The 26632-nt window shown below is 40.2% G+C and overlaps 2 protein-coding genes across 3 annotated transcripts in view; both read right to left on the bottom strand.

Moving 5' to 3' along the window:
• Positions 1-26632, bottom strand: part of OC90 (otoconin 90) — a 125686-nt gene that overhangs the window by 75099 nt on the left and 23955 nt on the right. Inside the window, exons 1-2 of one of the 2 annotated variants that reach the window (XM_063451050.1) lie at positions 4811-4864; positions 4222-4298 (exon numbers count right to left, since the gene is read on the bottom strand). The exons of the other annotated variant lie outside the window; for it this stretch is intronic. Coding sequence (XP_063307120.1) covers positions 4222-4267 — 46 coding nt within the window. The 5' untranslated portion in view covers positions 4268-4298; positions 4811-4864. Of the gene's footprint in view, positions 1-4221; positions 4299-4810; positions 4865-26632 lie in introns of those variants that run through there. 2 annotated transcript variants of the gene reach the window in all.
• HHLA1 (HHLA1 neighbor of OC90) overlaps positions 21697-26632 on the bottom strand; it is a 76729-nt gene continuing 71793 nt past the window's right edge. The window contains exons 12-14 of the mRNA XM_063451049.1: positions 26481-26628; positions 25581-25663; positions 21697-21787 (exon numbers count right to left, since the gene is read on the bottom strand). Of these exons, the coding sequence (XP_063307119.1) occupies positions 21744-21787; positions 25581-25663; positions 26481-26628 (275 nt within the window). The 3' untranslated portion in view covers positions 21697-21743. The remainder of the gene's footprint in view (positions 21788-25580; positions 25664-26480; positions 26629-26632) is intronic.

Here is a 26632-nt window from a genome sequence, read left to right as displayed (position 1 = left end):
GTTTAAGAGCTTGATATCTTCATAACTAACCCTAACCCACTTTAATACCTATGCCGCCTTTGGCTTAGCGTTATCTTCTCTATTTTGCCTGGCCTATATAACTTTGTTTTATATTTACCAATGCTAAAGTTTGGTTAAGCTAGTCTAAATACCTAACTAACAATGTATACCTCTAGATATATGCCTGTACTAATCGTAAGAAACTAACCTAACTCAAGCTCTGACTAAGCATGTATGTAGTGTAAGTGTCTATGCTCAGTCGAAACTGCAATGCTGAAACTGCTTATACTCCTAGACCATATCTACAATCTACAACGGTATTCATATGCTTAAACCTGTTTTAAATGTAAAATTGTGCATGCTACTCTTGTGCCCCACATGTTCCGCGTGGGATAAGCTGGAGGACTGCCTTTGGGGCACCTCTCACCTGCTTATGTTACATCTATGCGCTACAAAAATAAAGAATTAAAAAAAAATACAAATAAAAAAATCTTACTTGTATGTTGTGTGTTTTCTTGTAAGTGCTCTGTAATTTAATTTAAAATAAACTGCTTGCAGTGACCCTTTGATTGGAGTTCTCTAATGTAGGTGAACGGTGAGTATTATGGGAAATTGAATATCAGAGACTAAAATGTTCTTTTTGGATGCTCCCTGAGCAATTTGAATGCATTGTGCGCAATAATTCCTTATCTCCAAAAACACTGGCCTTGTTCTATCCATCTGCAGCCAGTAACACAGACATACCACGTCTCTGAAAAGCAAGATGGTTAGCTGTCAGCCGACTTTTGGCTGCCAGTCTGCCCTTATATCCAAACTGTCACTATATCTGTCTGCGTCTCCATTAGCAAATGTAACCTTTTCTGTTACGGCAGCTTTGCAATGCTTTTGCATGTGTACTTTGCAGAATAAAGTGACGTATCATATATAATGCACAATCATAAAGCCTTATTTATTAAAGTGTGAATGCCAGCCTGTATTGCTGGAACAGAGAGCTCCGCTGTGCGTGGATGTTCCCTGTAGTGGCACATATGGCTGTTTGTTTGGCAGGAAACCATAAGGTGGCTCTGTATAATTGGACTGCTCCGCTAGGGGTCCAGCGGCCGCAGGGTGCAGTGGATAGAGTGTTTTACCGCCGTCATGATCTTTTGGCTGTTCCTCTTCAACTCCTGGCACTTCATCTATCAGGAGCCTGTGTCAGTATTGTACTCTCGTGCATGCGCAGGAGTACAAGACTGAGGATCCTCTGTAGACAGTGCATTTTTACCTACATCTGACACTGGGGACTTCTGTAAGAAATGATAAAACTTGACAAAGGTAGTTCAGGATGGGTGAGGATGGGTGACATGACCTAAATAGGGGGGCCAGTACCACCCAAAACCAGGCTCATAAACCACTTAAAAAGAGATACCCACAAAATGAAACTGGAAGAGGTTTTCCTTAAATACTATGATCAGTGATTGAACCACTCAAAAAGTACAATGCAAGCAAGAGATAGTGCTGGGACAAGGCCCTTCAGCTGTAGGTGCATTAGAGCTACTGACAATACAAGCAGCCCTATGTACAAAATATAATGCCTAGGCAATATATTCAGGAGTCACTCCAATCATAAAATATATATCCAGAGGAGCCAGCGGTAGGGGTGAAGGGACAATTAAATAAAAAGGTGACATGGATTAAATAAAATAATTGTCAGGTTGTTCTGTTTTATCACTTTATGTTATATATAGCTGGACGAGCCTTATAAATATTTCTTTATTGCTTAATTTTATTTTTTAACAGTTTTTTTTGTTTTAAATATAGTTTTTATATACAAAATAAAAAAACAAAATAATTAAAAACAAATTATTGTTAATAGCATTTCTATATGGTCAACATATACCTGCAGCACATTATAAAGTTACAGTGGGATACTATCACAGCATGGAACAGACAAGACAAGACAAGACAAGAAAGTAACAAATACAAGAGGTTAAGAAGACAGCAAGACAGTTGAGCGTCACAGTACTGTACAGTATGAATTCTGAGAATGTGGGGTATATCAGAAAAAAATGTTTTACTATATGCCTTGTGTTTGAGTTTTGTTAAAGAATATCAGGGAGGGTGAGTTTTGATCTAAAAAAAAACAATTTCTAAAATAGCGGATTTCGGCTTTGCCACAGCTACTGTTTGGATGTTTTTAGTCTAAATTTTCAGTTTTCAGTTCACCACAATTCACAGTATAGAAAAATAAACCCCTGGTAACAGGTTACATGGCATTACATGGAGGAGATTATAAATAAAAGTAATCATCAGAAACTTTGTAAACTGGTCATAACTAAAAAAACAAAAACAAATCAAAACTCTGCTTTGTAAGTAGTGTGTTATAATAAAAGATATATAATAAATAGATTTTAATGAAAGCACAAATTATCATAAAGTGTTTGAAGGATTCTCTTCAAACATGGCATGTTCAAAATAACAATGGGAAACATGAAATTACAGAGCCTTATCCAGAAGTAAGGATTTTATGGGGAGCACAAAACCTTCTAGGACTGGTTTAATCATTTCGTATGACCAGCCAAGGGCTGACGAAAAAGCCATAAAATACTGGGTTTAGCAGTCGATTTTATTTGCTTACTGTCAGAATCAGAAAAGCCAATTTAGAACCAATTCATTTTCTCTGTTGATTTTTGTACAGTGGCACTCCAAATATTCTACATACTCAGATTGTAATACCAAGCATGCTTCTCTCAAACTATGTTTAGTTAATTCCTTTATTCAACATAATTAGTGCTGTGGAATTGATTTTCACTTTATCAAGAAATGATAACAATTACTAAACACAGATTTAATGCTATTTCAGTGGGCCGCCATTCGGTGGAGCAGAATTATCACATTTATAATGCGTTTGGTAACTGCATTCAATAAAGTGTTCACTGTAGCAGTACTGCCTTACGCACCACAAGACAATACAAGACGATCGTTTTCTAGAATTCATTTTCTTATTCCATTTATTAAAAACTGAAGAACTGATCTCTAAATTCTAAATCAGATAACTGAAAAACGGAGGGCTAAATTAATCTCATGGACCCCCAATGAAAAAAATAAAGTTTACTGTTTTATACAATACTACAAACACAGAATGGGTTTGAATACGCCTCGCGCTGTGCTATGCATACCTATAAATATTTAACAACAAAACTAGGTCAGGCAGCCAGACAGCATTCTACAAAGAGTAAATATTTCAAAATACATACTCAAAATGAATGGAGCAGGTAATCATTCTAGATGACTGGGAAAGAAAATGACTCTCGGTGTAACTTCTGGATTAGGCTGTTATCACAATATACAAGGAAAACATCTATAGGCTTATTCCAATGCATTCTGCTCTTTAACCCCTTAAGGACACATGACATGTGTGACATGTCATGATTCCCTTTTATTCCAGAAGTTTGGTCCTTAAGGGGTTAAACTGGGAAAGTCGTTTTCATTTTACAAGAGGCCATTTTTTTGTGTTAAAAGAGCTTGGCTGTTACTAAGCACAAACAGCCCATCACACCGAAATGCACTGAATGAAACGCAGCATTGTATGTGGGAGGGAGAGAAATTGTAAATAAATAACAAAAAAAAAAAAAAAAAAAAAGAGTCTTATTACATCATGAAACAAAAGTCAGAATCGGAACAACTGCAAAAAAATTAATTTTCTTTCAAATTCACCCGCTAAAAAGGCCTTTCTTGATACTTTTAAAATAATTTAATATTATGAACAATAATTTTTTAATTTTTTTTAAATTTTTTTAAATTTTTTTTTATTTTGGTATTGATATATTTTTATATTTGATATGCTTTTTTCGATAATAATTTTTTAAAAAAACATTTTTTTTAAAGTTTATTTAAAAAAAAATATTAAATCATTTAAACAAATTGCCTAAAAATATTTATTCCAACAGTTCGAAAGAAGGAAGGTACAGTTAAACCGCAGCTCTTGTCGCACTACACCTTCCCATGAGGCTTTGCCAGCCTTTGCCTAATGGGCATGCATCAGTTGGCCAACTCAGTTGTATGGTATGTCAATATTTCATATTATTACTCCTTATAAAGAGTTTAACTGGGGATATTAACCCATTCAGTCTTTAATCTACAGCACGAAGATTGAAAAAAACGTATGCAGACAATCTGTAATATAATACATAATATATACAAACATTAGTATAGGAAATGTATTAAATCGTGTTAACTTACCGGTCTGCAAAATCATCAACATAGCCAGCAGCTGTGCAATTATCATTTTTATTTACACAGCTCACAGTAATTCCTGCCTGATGGGCAAAAGGAAAGGTTACAGAATATTGTTTAGAATTTGAAATGTTGGGAATTATACTGTGTTTATGTGTGTGTAGTGTATGTATTTGTATTGTGTGTGTGTGTGTGTGTGTGTGTGTAAGTACTAAATAAAGGAACTACACATACACCCAAACACAACACCACCACAACAAAGAGGGATACATGTATTATTTGTCCTAATTTTATTACTTTCATCGGAGATTAATAAAGTTGGACAGTAACATTATATCAGTCTGTGTGAGTTAAATCTACTTACTCACTTACTGGTTAATTTACTACATTCACTATTCATCTGTTTTACGTATTATGAACAGCTTCCACACACACAAAAACACACATCGAATCTATCCATCTATCTATCTATCTATCTATCTATTTATTTATCTATCCACACATCTATCTATTTATCTATCTAGCTTTTATTATACATTCTTCTAACAGAATCTCATGGTATAAATTACTGTGAAAAAAAAAAGTTGTAACTTACCTTAAAATATCAATAGAAAGCAGACAGGTGAAGAAGAGATGTCTTTAAAAGGGGAAGAAGTAACTAATTTATATAAACTTGGCTATTTATGATCAGTACCATGTGATCTCCTCTTTTAACTCAGTTCAACATTCATGAAATAATCCTTTCACGGGATTCCTGAAGGTCACTATGATCTTCATAATATATCTAATGCTTTCATATATAAGGCTTCTTTTGTGAAGGACATTCATTGGGCGGCTACTTCACTGGGTTCTTAGCTATTAATTAGCCAACAATAGTGGCATTGTTCTTCTCTTAGCACAAGTACTCTACCTGAATCGAGCATCAATAAGGCATCTTGGTTAATGAGGTGGTGAGGTAACATTTAATGATGACAGATAGGTGATATGTTCATGGCCTTTCAAATCACCGTTACGGCAGAATACAAGAATGTTACTTATTCCCTTTATTTGCTATTAATACGTTTTAATATGTATAATTATATGAGTTGGTGACCCTAAAACATGTAAGTATCTATTGGGTGGCAAACACAATCAAATAGTTTCTTCTGAATCAAAATTTGAGTCCTCAGTGCTAGAAGTGAATGCTGTTATTCTCTAAATTATTAACTGTGGAGCATTGACAAGGCAACATAAACTTTTGGGACTCGAATACCACTTGTCACTAGGTGACTTAATTTTTTTTTCCAACTTGACCTTTTCTATTTATTAATATTTGTATTTCTCGTCAGTTTTCCAAAATTCATTGTTCAGTAGGTATAAATGTATATTTCTACATTTTACTTTGAAAAAAAAGGGACATGCAAACATTGTGGGACATTTTTAAGCGTTCTGAAACGTGATGGTAAAAAATCCCATCATTATTTTTTATTATACTTATTAAAGCTAATTAAAAAGTGAAGGATTTGATTATGGTAAATCCAAGCAGTTTTCATAGATTTTTTTTTGTGATAAAAAGTGGAGAAAACAAGTCATTGATTTGTTGTGTTGGTGAAAAAAACGCTGCACATTCAAATATGGTGGTTAGGGCACAAAAAAAAAGCAAGAGATGAAAAATAGAAGTTTTAATAAATTGTGCCAAACGTTTAATGAAAATGAGACAGGAAAGGGTAAGTGACACTTCAAAAAATCTTACCCAATTGCTTAAATCTTACCCAATTGTTAAATAAAGCGGTCTTAATAAGGCAATGCATTATAATAACACTCCAAATCCCTAAAACACTTAATCTTGCTGAAGTCCTTAGCGGATGACAACGTGCGCCCTCTCTGCTGTTTTTAGAAGCTACCCTGTATTCTTTCTCACATGCTTTGAACGCTCACTCAAAGCGAATATAAGGCTTTTGGTTTCAAAGTTTCTCTGTAAGAAGCATTGCTAGTGGATCGAGACAATTACCGCATGTGCGCACTGTCACTGTTGATGATCTTTTGGGATCGGATTAAAGCCACAGTGAGGAGATCGTCTCACCACTAGATTACAGATAAATTATAGCTTTTTACCCAATACAATAGTGGTGTGCTCAAATGTATATTTACCAGATAATCTTCATAAACTTATCATAAACTGCGAAAAATAATACAAAAATACATAGTGCAGACCATCTGTATCTTATATATACCGGTATATATATATATATACACAGTAAACAAAAGTGAATCTGTGGATCCAATTCACATGTACCAGAGCCCCTTCAACACTGGCTCTGGGTTTAAGCAGCTCCAATTGAGAGAGAATATGTCCCACGTACAACATATTCAGCCACCCAATATAGCTATCTTCCACACTTAAAAAAAGAGAGAACAAAAGAGGCCAAGTACCCAATGGCGTAATAGAAAACTTCTTTAAAGTCAAAACTGCTTACTTTGCATTGGGTGAGTATTCCATTTAAGTAACTCACAATCGTACTAAGCAAAGCTCACTCGCCCAAATGCATAAAGTTTCTTGCGGGTTTCAAAACTCCTGATCACATGGGGTTCTCTGGTCTGCCTCTCCATGATGTACACAGTGACACATATTGCCTTCCTTGGGCTTCATCATTCAGGAGGCCTGATATGTTCTCTTTTCTTCTACTTGCAGTCAGTAGAGGTTCAAAGGCAAGGACAAAGATCAGCGGCCACAGCAGACACCCTTGTCAGGCAGCATTTCAGATGTGGAAGGGTGCGGTAAATACCCCATTGACACACACACAGGCTGTGGGTGTGAAGTAAATTCCTCAGATCCAGGTCAGTATATGTGGGCCTAGTCCTAGATTGGTGGATTAGTAAGAGTATTCGGACCGTGTTATCTCTCTCTTCATGTTTTGGAATAAAACCCACCTGATCCCCATGTACAAAACTGGAAAGGTAAGGATGTAGTCGCTGGGAGAGTGCCTTCATTAACAGCTTCAATTGCAGTTCAGAAGAAAAATAGGGCTGTAATTCATGCATTGCTCTACATCCTTGCCATCTTTGTGGATCAGAGTGATGATAGCTGCCAGTGTGTGTTGGACAAAGATCAGCAGCCACAGCAGGCACCCTTGTCAGGCAGCATTTCAGATGTGGAAGGGTGCGGTAAATACCCCATTGACACACACACACAGGCCGTGGGTGTGAAGTAAATTCCTCGGATCCAGGTCAGTATATGTGGACCCTGATGGAGTTAAAGGAACAAGGGAGAGGAGGAAAAAATATCATGTGAGCTTTTGTGTCTCAAGTTCCCTATCTCCTGAAGGAAGTGTGTGAATTGGACTGTGTTGGTCTTCTTCAGGGCCACTTAGTGATAAAGAACAAGAAAAGTGTTGTTGTCGTGACAATTTTGATTTAGTCTTGTTTGAGTGTCTTGGATAAGCAAGTCATCTGAGAGTACGGATGTGTGGATGTAGGACAATAAGTTAGGATATTATTATCAAAGTAATAGACACATTATCGGACCATGTTGCAGTACCGATGGTGGCCTCTTTTAAATCTGCTAGAAAATAGTGAGGGAGTGAGGCTAATCCCATTCCAATGGATGCTGTCGTAGCCAGATGCAGGTGAGAAAGGAACTGAGGTCTCGGAGGAGTGTTAGGTCGCATTCGTCGCAACCTGAGACAGGAGGTCAGCCTTTGTGTGGAGGTAATTGCACAAGCTGAGATCTCTGATTTGCAAGTATCAGGAGGTCAAGAGGTGCCATGACTTTTGAATTCTTCCAGATTGCATGTAGTAAGTCCTGGATAATCATAATGGATGGCTATTGATTGGAGAGAGCACAAGCTAAATGGTCATCTTAGCTGGTGGCTCAACCTCGCCCCCCGAGGCAGGTCCTTTTGGTCTAGCTCATTAATGGCTATTCTCATCTCCCTAGAACTTTTATCAAACTACTCTGCCAAACTAAAGCCTGGCAGGGCATTATAGATTTCAGCTCAAAAACATTCGAATTGCCAAAATCCAGTCGTCACTAGAAGCATGTCCCAATTCCTGGACTATGGTAGCTGGTACAAATCTGAGGTAGCAGTGAAGGGTTGTGACTTGTTGTCTATAACTGTGTACTAATCTTTTCCTATCACAACAAAGGAAAAACTCATCCCCAAAAGATGAGGCCTAGGAAACACTGCCGGCAAAAGTCTGAAAATCCTTAGCATAAGCATGAATCACAAACAGCCTCTGAATAGACCCCAGCATAGATGTCTGGGAAAACCAAACATTCTATACCTTCAGATGTTGACCTTTAAACCATTTTATTGAATAACCACTCCTTGTACGAAGGAAGAGAGGGCAGGGGCTTTCAATAGATTATGAAACAAAAGGCTGCTAGTTTTGAAGTAACAGAGGGTAACTTTATCCCACTTCAGCAGTAATAAACAATCTATTTTTCCTTGTCCTTACAAACCAGAACTCCACCCGTTTAAGACTAGTAACAGCACGAAAGATGTCAACCTCTTTTCCATTGCTTAGTTACAACTTCAGTGAGCTTTAGTGGACCATGACATTTTTTAAAAAAAAGTTTCCTGGGTGAGCAGTTTTATTAAATGAGCAATTAAATACCTATGTAGCAGAGGTTGTATCTGCATGGTTATTCAACTCTGAATTATATTAAATTAAATCAGAATGTTGAGGCTACAATTACTGCTTCAATCATACTGATTATTTTACCCAGTTTCATCGAAAATAAGACATTCCCTGAAAATAAGCCCTAGCCCTAGATCCGGTCTTATTTTCGGGGAAAGACAGTAATATTTTTTGCAATTCAGATTTATGGCTCTACAATTCGGAATAACCATATGCTAGTGATAACCCAGTTTTCATATCCCTTATATGGTCTGGCCATTAATGAACAAGCTATCACTTTTGGTACATGTAAGGGAGCACTTTAAGCAACACCACCAATATGTTATGTAGTAGTTATGGTGCCTGGAGAGCATTAACACTCCCACATTGATAATAGTCAAATGTTTTAGGCTTCTTACCTGGAGTCCACCGGACACTGCTTGCTGCATCCACTATATCATATGGAGAGCCAGAAGAACTCTATCAGAGATAAGCTGTGCAGTTTAGGGCTTAATTTACCGGTACTCAGTACTGCTCGATGGAAACTGGTACAATCCGAGGAGTAGTGAAAGAGTTGGGACTTCAGGTCTATGTCCTCGGACTGTTCTCCTGAGTTTCCTACCCTAACTTATTGGCTGAAAATGATGACACTCCCAATCAATTATCTAGAAAGCTCCTACTTGGTAGCTTCCTATTCTCCATGGGAAGTAATGGAGACAAAGTGTCAGGGACCCAAGTAAGAGGTCGAACCATTCTAAAATGGTTTGATTACTTACAATGGAGGACACCAGTGCACTGGTAGATATTGATTGAGGACTAATTAGCCTATCTGAAACAAGGGGGGGTTGGCTGCACTCACCTAAACATGCATAAATTGGGGTGCTGCTCGGGGCCAAATTATACAATACACAAGATCCAGCGCACTCACCTATCCACTAAACAGCAACTTCAATGTTGAAAGATTGTGTTTGTTTTTTTTTAAAACACCTAATCTAGGCAAAAATAATGGGGGTTTAGGTACATTATATGATCATACATTGCATAAGCCTGTTGTCCTACACTAACAGCCTAATGTCTGCTCTTATAACATTAACCCACTTACTTGGGGAAACAATTCCATCTGGGGCTCTCTGCAGTACAAGGCTAAAACGGGCCCTGGGATGAGGCACCTGTGACAGGTCACAGGTGCCTAATTGAAGTTGCTGTTTAGTGGATAGGTGAGTGCGCTGAATCTTGTGTATTGTATAATTAGCCGATCTGGACATTTCTGAGCAAAAAAAAAAAAAAGGAATACGCAAAGCTTTATCAAAAGACATTAATGTTTCACTCTACCACATCTGAGGCTTATATTAGTCCCACCACATTTTATTAACTATTAGTTAATGCTAATTAATCTAAAACAGTAAGATGATGTTATTCTCTGTGAAACTGAGCAATATTAGCAGGCTTTAATCTACCAAATCTACAACATTAGCGGTACAAAATGATGTGTTAACTAGTGTCTACAGACAAAGCCTATAGTCCAGCTTCTACTATATGATTTTAACATCCCTGGCTTTAACCTTGCATTGGAGAGCTACATGTTATTATTGTTCTAATTATTATTACCACCATTATCATTATGATCATCAAACCTAATATGTGTGGCTAATAGGATTTCTCATCCTTTCAATGTGTATGCCAACAGTTTATTAAAAGTGAAAAAACAAACAAAAAAACCAATCAGACGATTATCCTCTAATAAACAATTTAAGTAGATTCAGACTGGCTTATAATTTAAGATGAAAATTATTCACATACTATTTTAAGTTTTGCTGATAATTAATCTAGCCTATTTTTGCCGACATCCATTGAGTTTGATAGCATGACCTCAAATGGCGGGGAATTATGTTAATTAATTGTTATTCAATGACAGATTAGTAAACAAAGGTAAACAAAGTAATATTTGCAGTTTATCGTGTTGTAGAGTGTTTAAAAGTTTCCTACTTTTGGCAATCTTGCTTCTGACAAAGCTTCAGACAAATCTTTAAATGCAAATTAATGCCGTGAATTGAATTTATCGAGAAACCCCGGGGTCAGGAGACATTCCTCGCTCCCAACACATATATGTTTTCAACTGAGATTGGCAGCTTACTTCGGAGGTCACCGTGCAGCCTACAGGAGGCCTACTAGCATTGTTGAGAGGGAGGATACCTACCCCTCAGCCTGTTACCATGCATTTCACCGAAGATCAATCCTGCACTCTGTATCCCCTGTGATGAGGGTTATCTTTTCCGTGTTTCAGTGGTGAAACTGCTATGACTATTCACCTCTGACAGCCAGCCTGCCGTGGCTAAGATGGTGGATACCATATGTAACCCAGTGCCTCAAACTCCACATCCAACTCTCCTGGAAAAGCTGGACGTTCTGTTTGTGACCTTTTGGTCCACACTGGCCCACGCCTGCACACTCCTGCTGGAGTCCTGCCAGCATCATCCTTGCCTCATATTGCTCGACAGCGATGAGCGATGCTCTGGCACAGTACTGCAGTCAAGACAGAATAGACAAGTGTTCCACTTCTTTCCTGGGCCATGGCCCAAACTGAGACAATTACCAAGAGGCAACTCACTACCTCGGAAAACCCATACTACTCATGAGCAAAAGCAACTTTGTACGGGGCCTCAAGATCAGATCCCGTTTGCAACATCCACTGGGACTAGTGAGACTGGGATTATGGGCTATGTTAAAGTTTGGGGCTGGTTGGGTGCCGATGCATGGGTTATGAGTCCACTTACTTGCCGGGACAGTGTCCATTATATGACAGGTTGTGGGCTAAATACCCTGGTCTCATGTCTCCATTTTCATTCTGTCAGACTACACCAGCAGCATGTATACCTACATATTTTTTTGTTATATCCAATCTTTACTGTCTATACATTTTGGTTCCAAAATTGCAATGGATGCAGCATGACTGATCGGGTACTACTTACCCTTCTCTGGTCATACTGGCTCCCTATCTCTTATCTGTAGTTTATTGTCACTTAATTCTTTGAACGCTGCACAGGTACACTAACTTTTTAATCCAAAGTGCATACCTAGATCCTATTGTTTGTCAAGCATGTTATTATATTATTTTCTTTAGATATTCTTGCCTGGCATGGAATATTTAACCTGCCTTCATTATACTACGATAAGTAGTAGAATTTGCCAGGCCATTCCCATCTTGTTCTTAACCATAACATGAGGCTCGTTTGCTTGTTTTACTGGTACAACATGTTTATCTTTGACTTTCTTGAACGCTTTTCATGTATTTTGCGTGCTAATGCTTGTACTGTATAATTCACAGACCTCAACAATAAAAAAAAGAGATTGACAAAAAAAAGTTTCCAGTGACACATATTCTGATTCAAATGTCAGGCAACAATAGTTGAATCTGAAACTTTCTTCACTTCAACCATGTTTTCAGCTCAACAGTTTTACACCTCAATTTTCTGAATAATTCCCTCTGACTTCTGACTTCCCACTTCTCTCTTCTATGTTTCCATGATCGCTCTGCATCTGGTACTGTTAACCAGACTTTCACCTCAAACATTCTTTAATCAATAGGAAAACATAGCGACATATTATGGTTTTAGTTATGTTTATCTAACTATCTAACTTATTTCTAGGTTTCCTCAGTTGGCTGCCCTTCATCTTGCCCCCCTGCTTCTGTTAGTACTTTTTTTTTTTTTAAGATTTTTATTGTCAAATTCTCGAGGTTACATTACATAGAATGAAAAGTACAGTGACAAAGTACATTAAAAAGCATTGTACAATAAGGCATTTGACTCAGTGGTACAAGTAGTGTGCATATCTCTCGGTTGTCTGGTATGGGGAGACTAAGATGTCAACCGCTGAGCCTCATAGATACTGTGACAGATCCATCTGTATAGACTAGTATTGCTGGTTCGTCTGTTTGCCTTTATTTTCGCTGGATTTCCTGTCCGTATGCCCCTGTTCGTGTGATTCTGGAATACCGATTGAAACTACCGAACAGACGGCCACCCAGGAGAGGAGTGTGCTGCTGGTTAACCTCTTGGCCCCAATTAGAACGTTGTGGTTAACCGCAGACACCTCTCCATTCCATCCGTACGGGTGGTCGTCGTTCGTATGCCGACCCCGAGGCGGCGGCCATTTTGGGACACGAGGAAGATCAGCGGTGTTTGGTGTCGATCCTATGGAACTAAAAACGGACACTTTATCTACCAAACACCGCTGGAAGCTGCCGCCCGCCTTCTATTTCGTCAAGGCGTACAAACACCGGTCAGTTCGGGAGTTTTATAACATCCGTATGGACTTCACCCAGATAGCCGTCCCATGGAGTCATTCGTATACCGAAGGACTTGTGAAAGACTTTGACTCCATGGCGATTGAACTATGTACATCGGATCTGAGCACTATTCGGTAGAATCTGGGGATACGTTACACGAACCATATTTATTCGGTATTTCTTCAATTGTGTATTTTAATGTATTTTTCTTACTATATTTTAAAATGGCGATTGTCTCTATCCTTGGAGATAATTAGGTTTCTTCCCAATTATCTCCGGGATAGAGAAGAATGATTTATGGGTAAGATGGGAAGGGCTTATATTGAAGCCATTGCGATTGACTACTGTCCAATATGTTTTACAGTCTTCCACAAGGTCCACTAGGGGAGTGTCCACCTTGTGGAGACCTGCATAAATACCGGGCAGGTAGCCCCCATTAAACATATTCCTGTTTGACCTTCAAGACGGAGCTTGGTCTCGTTTGTGGAGGGAATTATTATTAGGACAGCGCTTTCGTTATTTCTAGCTGTGGAAGGAGTTCGGCTGATTGGATGGTCGGGAGTTGCCACGTTCGTATTCTCCGTTCGGGAGTTTGACGGTCGGCTATACAAAACCTGCATTTCTGGAGAAGGGGATTATCTACTAAACAGCGGCTTCATCTAGCTGGCGGTGAGTGTCGTAACAGATACATATGTTAACATCCTGTGATGGTCATGTTCGTTACTTTGTAGTACCGTTTCGTGAAGCTGTCCACTAACCCTATGAGTCTATGTCCCCATATGTTTAACCTGTGGTCAAAACGTGTTAGCCCCTTAGTAGAACGTCAAGGCTGCACAGTTATTAGTAGTGTATTGTAATCTCTCGGTACGAGATGTTAAGACAGTTCTAAAACCGAACATAATAGCAATGGATACTGTTTTCTTCCATCAAGGTATGTTCAGTAATACTCTGTCTCAACCGGTCCCAGTCATGGGGATACGTATTGCAGATAGGATGACCGTGTGTGATATCGAGAAAAATACTAAGATCTGTTAATGCCTAACTGTCACTAGTCACTCGACTCGTGTGGAAACCTCTGATAGCGAACACTGTGTGAGGTACTTGAGAATAAGGAATGGAAAAGAAAAAAAAGGATAAACATCGCAAAGATCTGTGCCAGTACTGACATTATGTTCACATCGTGCTATACAATGTGAATGCTGTGTTCAGCAGCAATTCATCAGCAAGTGAACCAAACATTATAATCGGGGACTGGTAAGTCCCAACATCTTAGCCAGGTCTGTGGCTTGCGAACCGCTGCATCTGGGGGGGGGGGCAATTGCCACTGGGTGGTCTTTGACATGACCCTGTGCGATTCGATTTCTCAGGAGGTTGTGGTATTGCCTATGTATTTTAACCAAGGTTCCCAGGTGGAGGCATAGTAGGCGTATTTATCATTCATAGAGGCTGTCAGTTCCTCCATAACTCGTATTGATTCCACTTTCTGGAGCCATTCCCTCATCGACGGGGCCCTGGTGGCCTTCCATTGCACCGGGATGAGGAGGTTGGCCGCCATGAGCAGATGGGTCGTTAAGACCCTCTGTAGTTTGGTGATGGGGTCTGAGAATAGTATGAAGAGCATTGTTTCTGGGTTGAGTGTTATGTTCCCCCCTGTGACTGTGTTGATTATCTCCCTCACTCTCCTCCAGTAGGATTGTATGGTCGGGCATTGCCACCAGATGTGAGCTGTCATCCCTCCTATTTGCCCGCAACGCCAGCGTTACTGTAATTTAGTGGGCGAGTAGTGCCACCTCGAGATCCTCTTGTATGTGCTTTCTTGGATAGCGGTGCTGACGGAGGATCTCTGTATTCCCTGGAATATGGTACCCCATTCCCCCTGGGAAATATTCGTGGAGAGTTCCCTATTCCATGCTTGGGTGTAATGTGGCATTTGTCCCTTAAGCTCTTCTTGGAGCATCTTGTAGAATATCGATAGGTGTTTGTTTTTGAGGGATTGGGATGTGCAGTATATTTCGTATGTTGTGAATGTATGGGAACCAGCTAGCAGAGATCGCGTAGATCGTATGTAGTGGGTCAGTTGGGCATATTTGAAAGTCTGCAATGTCGTGGGTTGTTCTGGTCCCATTAGGGATTCGAGCAGTTTGACTGAGCCGCCCTCTAAGACTGAATGTAGTCTCAGGTAGGGCGCCTTCTGGGGTAGTTTTATGAAGTCAAAGGAGTTGTTCGGGAGCCCTGGCTGAAACATTGGGTTTCCTTTCAGGGGATAAAGGGGGGATGGGTGAGGGGATATTGAGGACCCCTGTCTCATGAGCTTCCAGACGTGGAATGTGGGTGTAATGGTGGGGTCACGTCCTGGGACAAAGCCTGTCTGGTCTGTGTGTATGAGGTTGGGTAGCAAGGGGCGTAGACGGTTTGCGAGTATTTTAGTAAAGATTTTGAGGTCCACATTGATTAGTGAGATCGGGTGATAACTGCCACAATTGGTGGGGTCTTTTCCTGGTTCTGGTAGTAAGGTAATGTGGGCCTCTAGAGCAGGGGTAGGTAGAGCTGGGGTGTCGGTGAGGAAGTTAAAAGCGTCAAGAAAAGGGTTCGCTAGTATGTCCTTGAATGTTTTAAAGTATTTGGCTGTTTAAGAATTCGTCTTTCGTCAAAGGGCAGTCTAGGGTTTGCAGCTCTCCACTAGGGATTTTTTAACGCACCCTGGGAGCCAAGAAGCGTTCAATGTCTGCCGCCAGCGGGGGGGGGGAGCTCCGGAGGTTGTATAGCTCTGAGTAAAACTTGTGAAAGGCTTCCATTATATCTGGTAGGGTGTGTGAGATGCCGTTGTCTGGGTGTTTAACCTTTGCTATGAATGTCGTTTGCCTACTTTGTTTTAACGCAGAGGCTAAGAGACGTCCGCATTTGCCTCCGGAGTAGAAGTAGGAGTGTTTAGTGCGTAGTAGTGTGCGTTGAACCTGTGTGATCAATATTTGTTGTAGCTCAGTGCGCTTTGCGAGTAGCGCCTTGTATGTCTGGAAGGAGTCTTTACTGTGGTGGGCTGCCTCTAGAGCCCGTATATCCTCTGTGAGGGATTTAAATTTACCCTCTCTCGCTTTTTTCTGTCTAGAGGCGATAGCTATGAGCTGTCCCCGAAGCACACACTTATGCGCTTCCCATGTTATTGGGGGGGAGGTCTATGGGGAGGAGTTTTCCGTGAAGTGTGTATTTGTTTGGTCACTAATTTGTCATTCAATAGCAGGTCATTTAGTTTCCATTGGTAAGATTTTAGGGTTAGGGAGGGTATATGAACGGCAAGAGACAGGGGTGCATGGTCTGTCCATGTGATAGGGCCATAGGAGCAAGACGACAGTAGTAGGGGAGTAGTAGGAATAGTCCTTCCTATTGGGGTGACTTATTCTCCAGCATTCGTATAGCTGGGAGCGGTCCAGGAGGCGGCAGAAGTGCTTGCGTATTGGGTCATGTCTATTGGGAGTGACCAATGTGGTGTCTAGGGCCGAGTCCAAGGACAGGTTACAGTCGCCCCCCATGATGAGTATGCCCTCTGCAAAAGTCTCTATCCAATGTAGGCATTTTTTAAGGGTCTTGCATTGGCCTGTGTTGGGTAGATACATGTTTACAAAGGTGATTTTGTTGTGTCCCATGGTCCCCTTTACAAGCAGTAACCTCCCTGAGTCATCCGTTTTCTGGTCTATGAGCGTAAAAGGTACCTGGGCGGAAAGTAGTATGGCCACCACTCTGCGTTTTTTTTTCAGCGAAATGGCCAAAGTAACCTGTGGGATATCTATTGTTTCTCAGGTTGGGAGCAATGTCTTTTTTAAAGTGGGTTTCCTGGAGGAACGCCACGTCGGCTCGCAATCTGTGTAGCTCAGAAAGGGCTAGGGAGCGTTTTTCCAGGGAGTTTAACCCCTTCACATTGTGAGTAATAATGCGTAAGGTAGTCATTGTTAATCTATTACCTTCAATTATCTAGGGCTTGTGTCGTGCCTCCGCCCAGCGCTGAGCCACAGACCTGTCTGTACAAAAATACTTAGAAACTTACAAGTAATAATACAACAAAAAACAAACAAAAAAAAGAAAAAAAGAATTCAATAAACAATCAAAGAATATCAAGAACCTGAATTAAAACCAGCACCTGGGTCAGGCGCGCAAATACCTGTGGTAGCTGTCTCGGGCGAGATGGTCTGTCTCTCCGAGAACCTATCTGTTACCTTGGTGTAGATCAGAGGGACCTAAGTTCAGTTACTAGAAGGTATAAACATGCAGTAGCATATGCCTATACTTTTAAGTGTAAGGGGGGTGAGGGGATAGATGACCAGGAGCATCGGTCAAGTCTATTCGTGTATGGGGGGGGGGGGGTATGGCTGGTCGCTATCCTATGCGGTGTGAATTTCGCTTGGAGCGGTAATTTCAGGTTTATGGGCGGGTGTGTGGTAGGGGCTGAAGACCCCTGGTAACGGGCCTCACGTGTCAGGCCTCAGGTGCAGCCTTGGAGTTCAGGTGAGACACTATATTGGCGCCCCCCTCCCCCAGCCAGATTGTATGGCCATGGGCCTAGATTGTCATTGTACAGCCCATGGGTGGGCACTAAGTACCTTGGGAGGGGGGGGGAGATTCATGAGGGGTACTGTGATAATCCCTGAGAGGCTATTTCATGGTACATTCAGGTATGCTTTCACTAACCCCATGACCTAGGTCTATGTTGGCCGATAGGCAAGTGGAGCATGTCTCGTGGGACACAATTAGCCAGTTTCTTTTAGTTTGTCTATGGAATAGAGTGCTTCCTTATCCTAAAGTCTCTGTGGTCAGGAACAAGTAAACGTGTATGGTGGGTGGGGGGGGGGGGGAGGGTGAGCCAGCATAGGTGGGTTGGTCGATTTAACGTGGCAGTGGTTATCATCGATATGCACCGCTTGCTGAATGGAGCTATGGGGCACTGTGATGTACCTCTTACAGGGATATATATATACATTTATATTTAGATATATTAACCAGGAACGGAAGGTGGAAACGTAAAACAAAATCAGGTGAAAAGCATATTACCCGCCCTTGCGAGGATCTTTGGAGTGTGCAAATGACTCTCCTGTCACGCCCATTTGTACCCTGGAGGAAAAAGGAAAGTCCCGGTGCTGTGAGAGGCAATGCCCCCATAGCAATATCTGGCTTTGTCCCCAAGTGTATCCATGAAAAGTCCAGGAAATATTGTAGGAGCTTCGTCATTGCTTCTTATCCATTATGGCTCCAGTACCCTTGGTTGTGCTCACAACAAAAAGTCACATATCTCTGAGTCTCGTGTCCTTTGTGGGCCTGCCGCTTAGAGCAGAACTCTTTCAGCTGAGAGTAGCTGTAGTATCCTTGATGTGCGGATTGTCTGTGGTTATGGGTATTTGAGTAGGTTATTGCCGTCTTGTGGAAGGCGGTCTCGTGTCCCCATGTGGCATGATGTCTGTGGTTTCTGTGTGTCTTTTCCTTGTCTCCTGCTGCCAGCGAGGGCGTTGGGGTGCCAGAGGCATTCCCTGTGGTGTCATCGGGCAGTACCTGGAATACAGGGACGTCCTGTATGGTGTAGATGCTGTGTTGATTGCCGTTAATCGTGGTGCTTAAGGCGAATGGGAATCCCCACCTGTATCTGATGTTCCTCACCCTCAGTTGGTCAGTGATGGGTTTCAATGAACGTCTGGCCTGTAGTGTGAGCCAGGAGAGGTCTGGGTATATACTGATTGGGTCATTGTGGAACAACAGCGGCTGGTTAGAATTTCTTAATGCTGCCAGCATCTTCTTTGCACCTGTAGTAGTGCAGCCTCCATATTATATCCCTGGATCTGTCCATGGAAAGGCCCCTGGGCCGTAGGGCTATGTGTGCTCTGTCAAATATTATGGTTGAGTCAGGAGCTCTGTCAAGGATTAAATTAAAGAGCTCAGTGAGCACTGCCATGATGTCCTCTTTGTCATTCTCAGGAATACTTCTTATTCTCAGGTTATTCCTTCTCCCCCTATTGTCTAGATCATCTAGGGAGCGCTGCAGATCTGCTAGCTGAGTTGTATGGGCTCTCACTGTTTCTTGGAGGGATTGTACCTGCGTGTGTGTGACATCCCTGTCATCCTCTAGAGACCCAATTCTGTCACACCGGTGGCGTATGTCTGCGCCTATGGCGTCTAGTTTGCCCTGGAAGGACATCTCCAACTTACCCAGCATATTCGCCAGGTCTTGCTTGGATGGCATATTGCGGAGAAGGACCCTGACTTCGGTGTCCACAGGCATGCCGGACATTTCGGAGTCTGCCGGGCTGGATGGCGGAGAGTTGTGGTGAGGTGAGTCCGGCGCCATGTTCGGGCCTACCACGCCGGGCTGGTGTTCCGCATTATCGCAGAAATACTTAGTAAGGGATCCAGATTTTCCCACTGGCTGTTTACCGGAGGTATGGGGAGTAGATGCAGCTGTTTTAGGATGTCCCATCTTCAGTTTTGTCGCCCGATGCACGCGGATTCACACTATCAGGAGAGGAGCTCGCTTAGCTCGCTTAGCTTGCGCCCATCTTGTTCCGTGGTTGGCTCCGCCCCCCCCATGTTAGTACATTTTATTGCTTAAGCTAAGATTCTCTGCTCCACACATTCTACACCTGGGCTTTAAAACAAAAATACATAATTTGGTTTTATTAGCATTATTATTTTATACAGCTATTTACACATTTGTTGTTTTTACCAAATCTTTGAGCTGTGTATTATTGTCAAATATTAACACTTTTCACATTTGAAGCAGATAAAACGATGTCCACAACCTGGTTACACATAGAATAGCCTTCAGTACTCCATATTTTGTGGACTACAACTGCCATAATGCTCTTACAGATATAGTGCTCACAAAGAATCATAGGAGATGTAGTCCACAACATCTGGAGTGCCGAATGTTGCCTACCCCCATTCTTATCCTAACTGAAATCCTAGTAGACATCAGCTAGACAAATATTACACAGTCTAAACTGATGTGTAATCATTCTAGATTTTCAACCAATCTTCCGGGCACACTTCTTTATCTCTCCAACAGTTCCTCAAGAGCTGCCTTTAAGCATGCGTCCCACCTATACATTTTTCCCTCCTTTCTAATTATTGCCTTTATTTAATACTTTTGTATAAGCTTTCCCAATGATTTAGTGTTTGTGGATAAACATTTAAAATTATTGAATACAGGGCTTGACAAATTTGCTTTCAATCTAGGAGCGAGCTGAAAAAAGTTAAGAGCCAGTGCTCCCTCCTGCCCCCCTAGTGGCGTAGCAAGGGGGAGGGGGGCAGTTCGCCTCGGGCGGCACTTTTGTGGGGGCGGCAGTAACCCTTCTCCCACCTTCTGAGTGAGAACTGGCAGCAATCCTGCTCTGCTTTCCAGGTCTCCTCTGTGTGGTGCATAACACCCTGTGTACGCCGGGAGGAAGTGAAGGTAACTGTAATAACTTCCTCCCCGCGATGAGGTCACGCAAGGTAAAGGATGGACGGCCGTCTCTGCGGCATGGGGGCAGTAGGCGGGCAGGGAGCAGGGTTGGCTCTGCAGCATGGGGGTGGTAGACGGGCGGGGAGCAGGGTCGTCTATGCGGCATTGGGGCGGGGAGCAGAGCCGTCGTTACCTCGTGTCCTGCCTGGTTACCTTGCCATTCCCCTGCACTGCCTCTGCACCGGGAGGAAGTAATTACAGTTCTTCACTTCCTCCTGGCGCACAGAGAGCTGCATGGGGATTGAGAAAGGAGGAGGAGGGAATGGGCTGACCAATCCCAGGCGCCAGGGCAAAATATTTAGTCGCCATTGCGACCTGGTGCCTAGGATTTGTTGAGCCCTGATTTAATATTTTACAAATATTTAATCTTTTTTTATATAGTGATATATTTTAATACATATTTTTGTATTTTGATATTTTGAAAACAATAAATTCAAAAGTTTTTCAAAGTGTTTTAGATAATTCAAAAACCAAAAACATATCCACAAATATTAAATTGAGGGATATATCTGCACATGTCCCATACACTGTGTGTCCATCCTTCCTCTGACTCCTTCTCTTATTCTGTTTTCACATCTTTACATTTTTTTCACAACTATATTTTACATTTTTAGTTTCCCAGAAGATTTCTGTCAACAACTAAAAAACCATCAGCAATCATAAGCCAAGCGAAATACATCTAGTCTGGTCCTTAGCTACCTTCAGACTATAAGACATTGTTACAAAAACATCCTGTATATTACTTTCCTCCTTAGGTTAGTCCAATTTCATCTTGCCTGCAACCCTCCTATTGTCGTATGGTGCTTTCGAATCTGTTGCTACTATATAAACAATAAATAAATTTGCCACTCAATATCTTTAATTTAGAATTTATTGTTGGTTTATGAAAACTATTTATACATTTGAATTTCATTTATAAAAAAAAAATTATGATACATTTAAAAAAAAGTTTATTTATAGATTACATCGAACTTTTAAAGAGATAAAATGCATATATGTATAAAGATTTTACAGAACAAATATGTTTTAACAGATTATCCAAAATTAATTTATCATTTACAAAAAAAAAAGCTATGTCTTCTAATATTACAGATGGATGTACATTGGGCTAGCTTTAAAATATTTTCAAGTAATGTGATATCCAGACAGTTCCACGGGGATTTAGATTGATTTGCAGATGTTTAAAAGGCATTTTTGCCTTAATGCTGTAAAAAGAAAGAAAACATAACTTAGAGCACACAACAGACTAAATAAAAAAAAAAACATATTTAACTAGCTTTTAGATTTCTGTTTTTCTTTTATTAACATCTATAACTTTATTAGAAATCGTTTCATGTATTGTGCAAGCTATGAAGACTATTTTTTGCTTTGACCATTTTTTATTTGTTTATATTATCTCAATTCGGTGATCTACTTATTAATCTTATTTTTAGACAGTGATACCGTTAGTTCTGGTAATATTTGAACAGTGACGCAGTTTTCATAATTTTGGCTTTGTACGCCACCACAATGGTTTTGAAATGAAACAACCGAGATGCAATTGAAGTGCAGATTTTCAGTTTTAATTCAAGGGGTTGAACAAATATATTGTATGGGAATTGCAACTATTTTCATACACTGTCCCCTTATTTCAGGGGATCAAATGTAATTGGACAAATGAACACAATCATAAATAAAATGTAAAATTGTAATACTTTCTCGAGAATCCTTTGCAGGCAATAACTGTATGAATTCTGGATTGCATGGACATCGCCATACGCTGGGTTTCATCCTTTGTGATGCTTTGCCATGCCTTTACTGAAGCTGTCTACAGTTGCTGTTTGTTTGGGAGCATTTTTGCCTTAGGTTTTGTCTCACAGCAAGTGAAATGCATATTTAGTTGGATTGAGATCAGGTGACTGACTTAACCATTGCAGAATATTCCACTTCTTTCCCTTAGAAAATCTCCTGGGTTGCTTTCGCAGCATGTTTTGAGTCAATGTCCATCTGTAAAGTGAAGCTGTCCTATCAACATCGATTAATTTGGCTGATCTGAGCAGACAATATATCCCTAGACACTGCGTCTGTCTTCTGTCACATCATCAATAAACACTAGTTACCATTGTAGACCATGCATATACGTGGCATCACACTACCTCCTCCGTCTTATACAGATGATGTGGTATGCTTCAGATTATGAGCCTTCCCCATACATTTTTCTTTCCATCTTTCTGGTAGAGGTTGACCAGTTTCATCTGTCCAAAGAATGCTGTTCCAGAACTGAACTGACTTTTTAGATTTTTTTTGGCAAAGTCTAATCTGGCCTTCCTTTTCTTGAGGTTTATGAATGGTTTGCACCTTATGGTCAACATTCTGTATTTGCTCTTGTGAAGTCTTCTCTATTGGAGACCTCCTGGGGAGTGTTCTTCACTTTGGATGTTGTGAAGGGTTCTTTTCTTTACCATGGAAAGGATCCTATGATCATCATCCACTGTTGTTTTCTAGGGACATCCAGGCCTTTTTGTGTTGCAGAGCTCACCAGTGCATTCTTTTTTTCTGAGAGTGTAAGAAATTATTGAGTTGGCTACTCCTACTCTTCCTGCAATCTCGCTGATTGATTTTTTATTTTGCCCAAGGATGGGCTAACTTGGGCTCACTTGCACTGAGAGTTCCTTTGACTGCATGTTGTGGGTTCACAGAAACAGTTTCCAAATGTGAATGCCACACCTGGCGTCAACTCCAGACCTATTACCTGCTTAATTGATGAAGAAATAGTAAAGTAATAGCCAACCCCTTCCATGAAACAGCTTTTGAGTCAATTATCCAATTACTTTTGGTCCCTTAAAAAGGAGAGCACTGCATTTGAAAGAGATGTAATTCCTAAACCCTACCTCTAATTTGGATGTGAATACCCTCAAATTAAAGCCAAGAGACTGCACTATAAGCCCATATTCATTAGTTAACTGTAACGTGAATTTATTTTGGTAAACAGCCTTGTGTCAGTGTCCAAACATTTCTGGACCTAACTGTATTTCAGTAATATGTATTTGCCATTAATAAACATGGATTTACTTATAATCATAAGAGCAAATGTGTTTTCAAAATATTTAGTATTCTTTTTAAGAACTTAATGAGAAGAGCTTTCAAAAACTGAGCAGACAATAAGTATTTTTTTTTAAATAAAAAAAACTATATGAGGGGGACTGTCACTCGCTTGTTAACGTTTTTTTTTTAAATATATATATAAAATCCCATGTTAATATAAATGGGTGTTATAAATTTAACAGGTGACATTGCAATCGAGTTCAGTCAAGGCACAGGCACGGCAAACATTGCATTGTAGGAGGTAAAATGGAATATTTGTTTCTGAGTCTCCTTCCCTCTACGCTCTCTATGCTGACGGCAAGGTACAAATGAGAGGCTTTATAAATGATTGACGGGAGCCATGCTGTATGTGCCCAGTTCACTGGTAAATACAGTATTGTGGTTTTCAATGTTTCATTTTATTTCTCAGACCCATAGAACATATTTGTTAAATGTATAGGCTAAGAAACAAACTATTAAAATATTTGCAACCTGCTCTTTGCTCCAAAAATACAGCTGTACGGGATGTCCTGAGCTAGGTTTTTTCTGGTCTAGATGTTAATATTGTACAGAAGAAAGCTGACAATTTAATTGTGCCAATCAGCATCTCATCGTAGAGATACATCGCCTCTATCTCTACAGACAGCATGCACAAGATCCTGAACGTCCGTCCTGCAAACATTGCACTAGGAAGCCCATCTAGTGGCAGCTGGAGTGAAATCCACTAGAGGTTGCCTTAGCAAGCAATGTAAACACTGACTTTTCTTATAAAAGGCTGTGTTTGCATTGCTGAGACTGCAGAGACAGTCTAGTTACATTAGAACAAATTAAGCTGTACTGAGTCTGGTGGTTAGAATGCCGCTTTCATAGATGTGATATATTCTTTACAGTAAGGTCAATAAAGATGTAGAATTATCTGCGTAAAGAAGTCTTGTTTAATCAAACACAATAGATGTCTTTAAAAGAGGTCTAGACATTTTCTTTTTGTGGTAAAGCAGAATATTCGGGGCTCTAATAATTAATATGATGGATTTTAACAACTAGTTATACCAGGGGGAATTCTGAATGCTAATTCTAAACAAAGAGGCATTTTTATTCACATTTTGTAGCATTATATAGCTTCAAATTGGGTTTTTCTTATTTCCCTGCGTCAACGGCAGACCATGTTGTCTTTTTTTTTTTTTTTAAACTGTACAACTATGAAGCAATTTGACTTTCGGCAAAACTAAGTCAGACTGCAAAGCTAGTTTAGCTGAATTAAGTAGACCACAATGCAACTTATGCATGATATTGATAAGTGTGGGTATGTGTCCCTCCTCGAAGCAGTGTATATTAGGCTGCAGCCCGTGATCCAAACGGTTGGATCAAGCAACTCAAACTGCCCAAGATGTTGCTAAACTACAGTTCCCATGACTCCCCGGCCATCTACTGCATTCAAAGAATGCTGGGAGTTGTAGGCCAGAGGTGCCCAAAAGGTTTTAAAACCATATCTTCCATGATGCATCATGGGAGCTTGTTTCAGTTATTCTACAACATCCAGGAGTCTACCTTTTAGGCACCCCTTGTTGTAGGATATCAAAAACTGAGAGGGATGCAGTTAAAGACCCTTGTGTCAGAGAGAAAGACTGATGTTTTCAGAAAAATCAGAAGATGCTCACATTGGGGGGGGGGGGGGGAGGACAATTAATTGGTACAGTAAGATATTTCCCCTTTAGTTTGACTTAAAAGGTTTAATGTACAAAAAAACTGTGAGTCACCACGACTTGCAGTTAAGTGAATAGACCGATTGCCTTATCGTATAAATATTTATAGCCAGCACTAACAGATTCATAATTTGTTATTACAAGTAACACCATTATCAAAACCAATTCTCTGATTGATTGATTGCATTTAGAAGACAACCAGCCAGAATTCTTCCACAGTCTGAATACTCACTGCGTGTTTGTGAATTTCTTTTAACTGTTTCACAGATGAACGTTGCATTTTTCAGATACCAGGAATAGTACTGAATACAGTGCCTAAAGATTTAGTAAATAATAGAGATTTACATAATAGAATCACTTACAGTGTATTTTACCGAGGTTAAAAATCTGAATGGCAAGTTTGAATGTAGTTATGTAAATATATCAAATGAATATTCCCTCGTTGCTGGTATGTTTTGTCCATTATCTTACAGTAATTAAAACATAGAGGGGGGGCATGAGCCAACCAGATGCAATTGAAAAAAATAAAATCATAAAAATTGAGTCAAGCAGGAAAAATTTACAAACATTCCTAATTACCTCTACCCTTACTTTAACAAGCAAGATAGCATATATACTTAAATTTGGTCCTAAACTCCTTAGTAGTTCAGAGCATTCAGTACGGTCAGTAACTGAGCTGTTTACATACATTGGATAAGGAAGTATTTTTCTGGATTAAGGGGGTGTGGTTAAAAAGGCCGGCTTATGGTGCCGCATTCTGCAACACGTTTATTGGTCCCCAGAGTATCACTTTAAGAAGGCACAGAAATCTTCTGAAGTCTAGCAAAGTATCGTAATTATAATCAGCAGACTGGGTCATGTGTACTACTAAAGTGCAAAAAAAATAGACATTAACAAATATTCACTATTTTTCACTTTTAGAATTAATCGTGATGCATGCTTAGCCACCTGTAAAATAACTATCAAATGAAATCCAAATATATTGTAGTAAGACTGCATCATTCTTCATTAGGTTAGGTTATTTTACCACTAAAGGTTTTCAAAAAATATAAATGATTCCATGTATTTTATTATAAACACAATTTCTCACCCAGGAGAAAATATAAATATTTGAATGTGATTTAGTATTTACCTTTGAATCTTGTGTCTTGAATATTGTTCTTGGCTAAGGCAAAGGCATTGCTGATAAAATCTACAGAGTTCCATCACACACGGCTTAATATTCTGAAAGACAAGTGTAATTGATGGGGACGTCGATGCTAGTTTTGCCTGCAGACATCCTAA

This window comes from Pelobates fuscus, chromosome 4 (assembly GCF_036172605.1).
Source record: "Pelobates fuscus isolate aPelFus1 chromosome 4, aPelFus1.pri, whole genome shotgun sequence".
Lineage (NCBI taxonomy): Eukaryota > Metazoa > Chordata > Amphibia > Anura > Pelobatidae > Pelobates > Pelobates fuscus.
The sequence above is the reverse complement of the archived record's forward strand: the minus strand, read 5'-3'. Positions and strand labels throughout refer to the sequence as shown.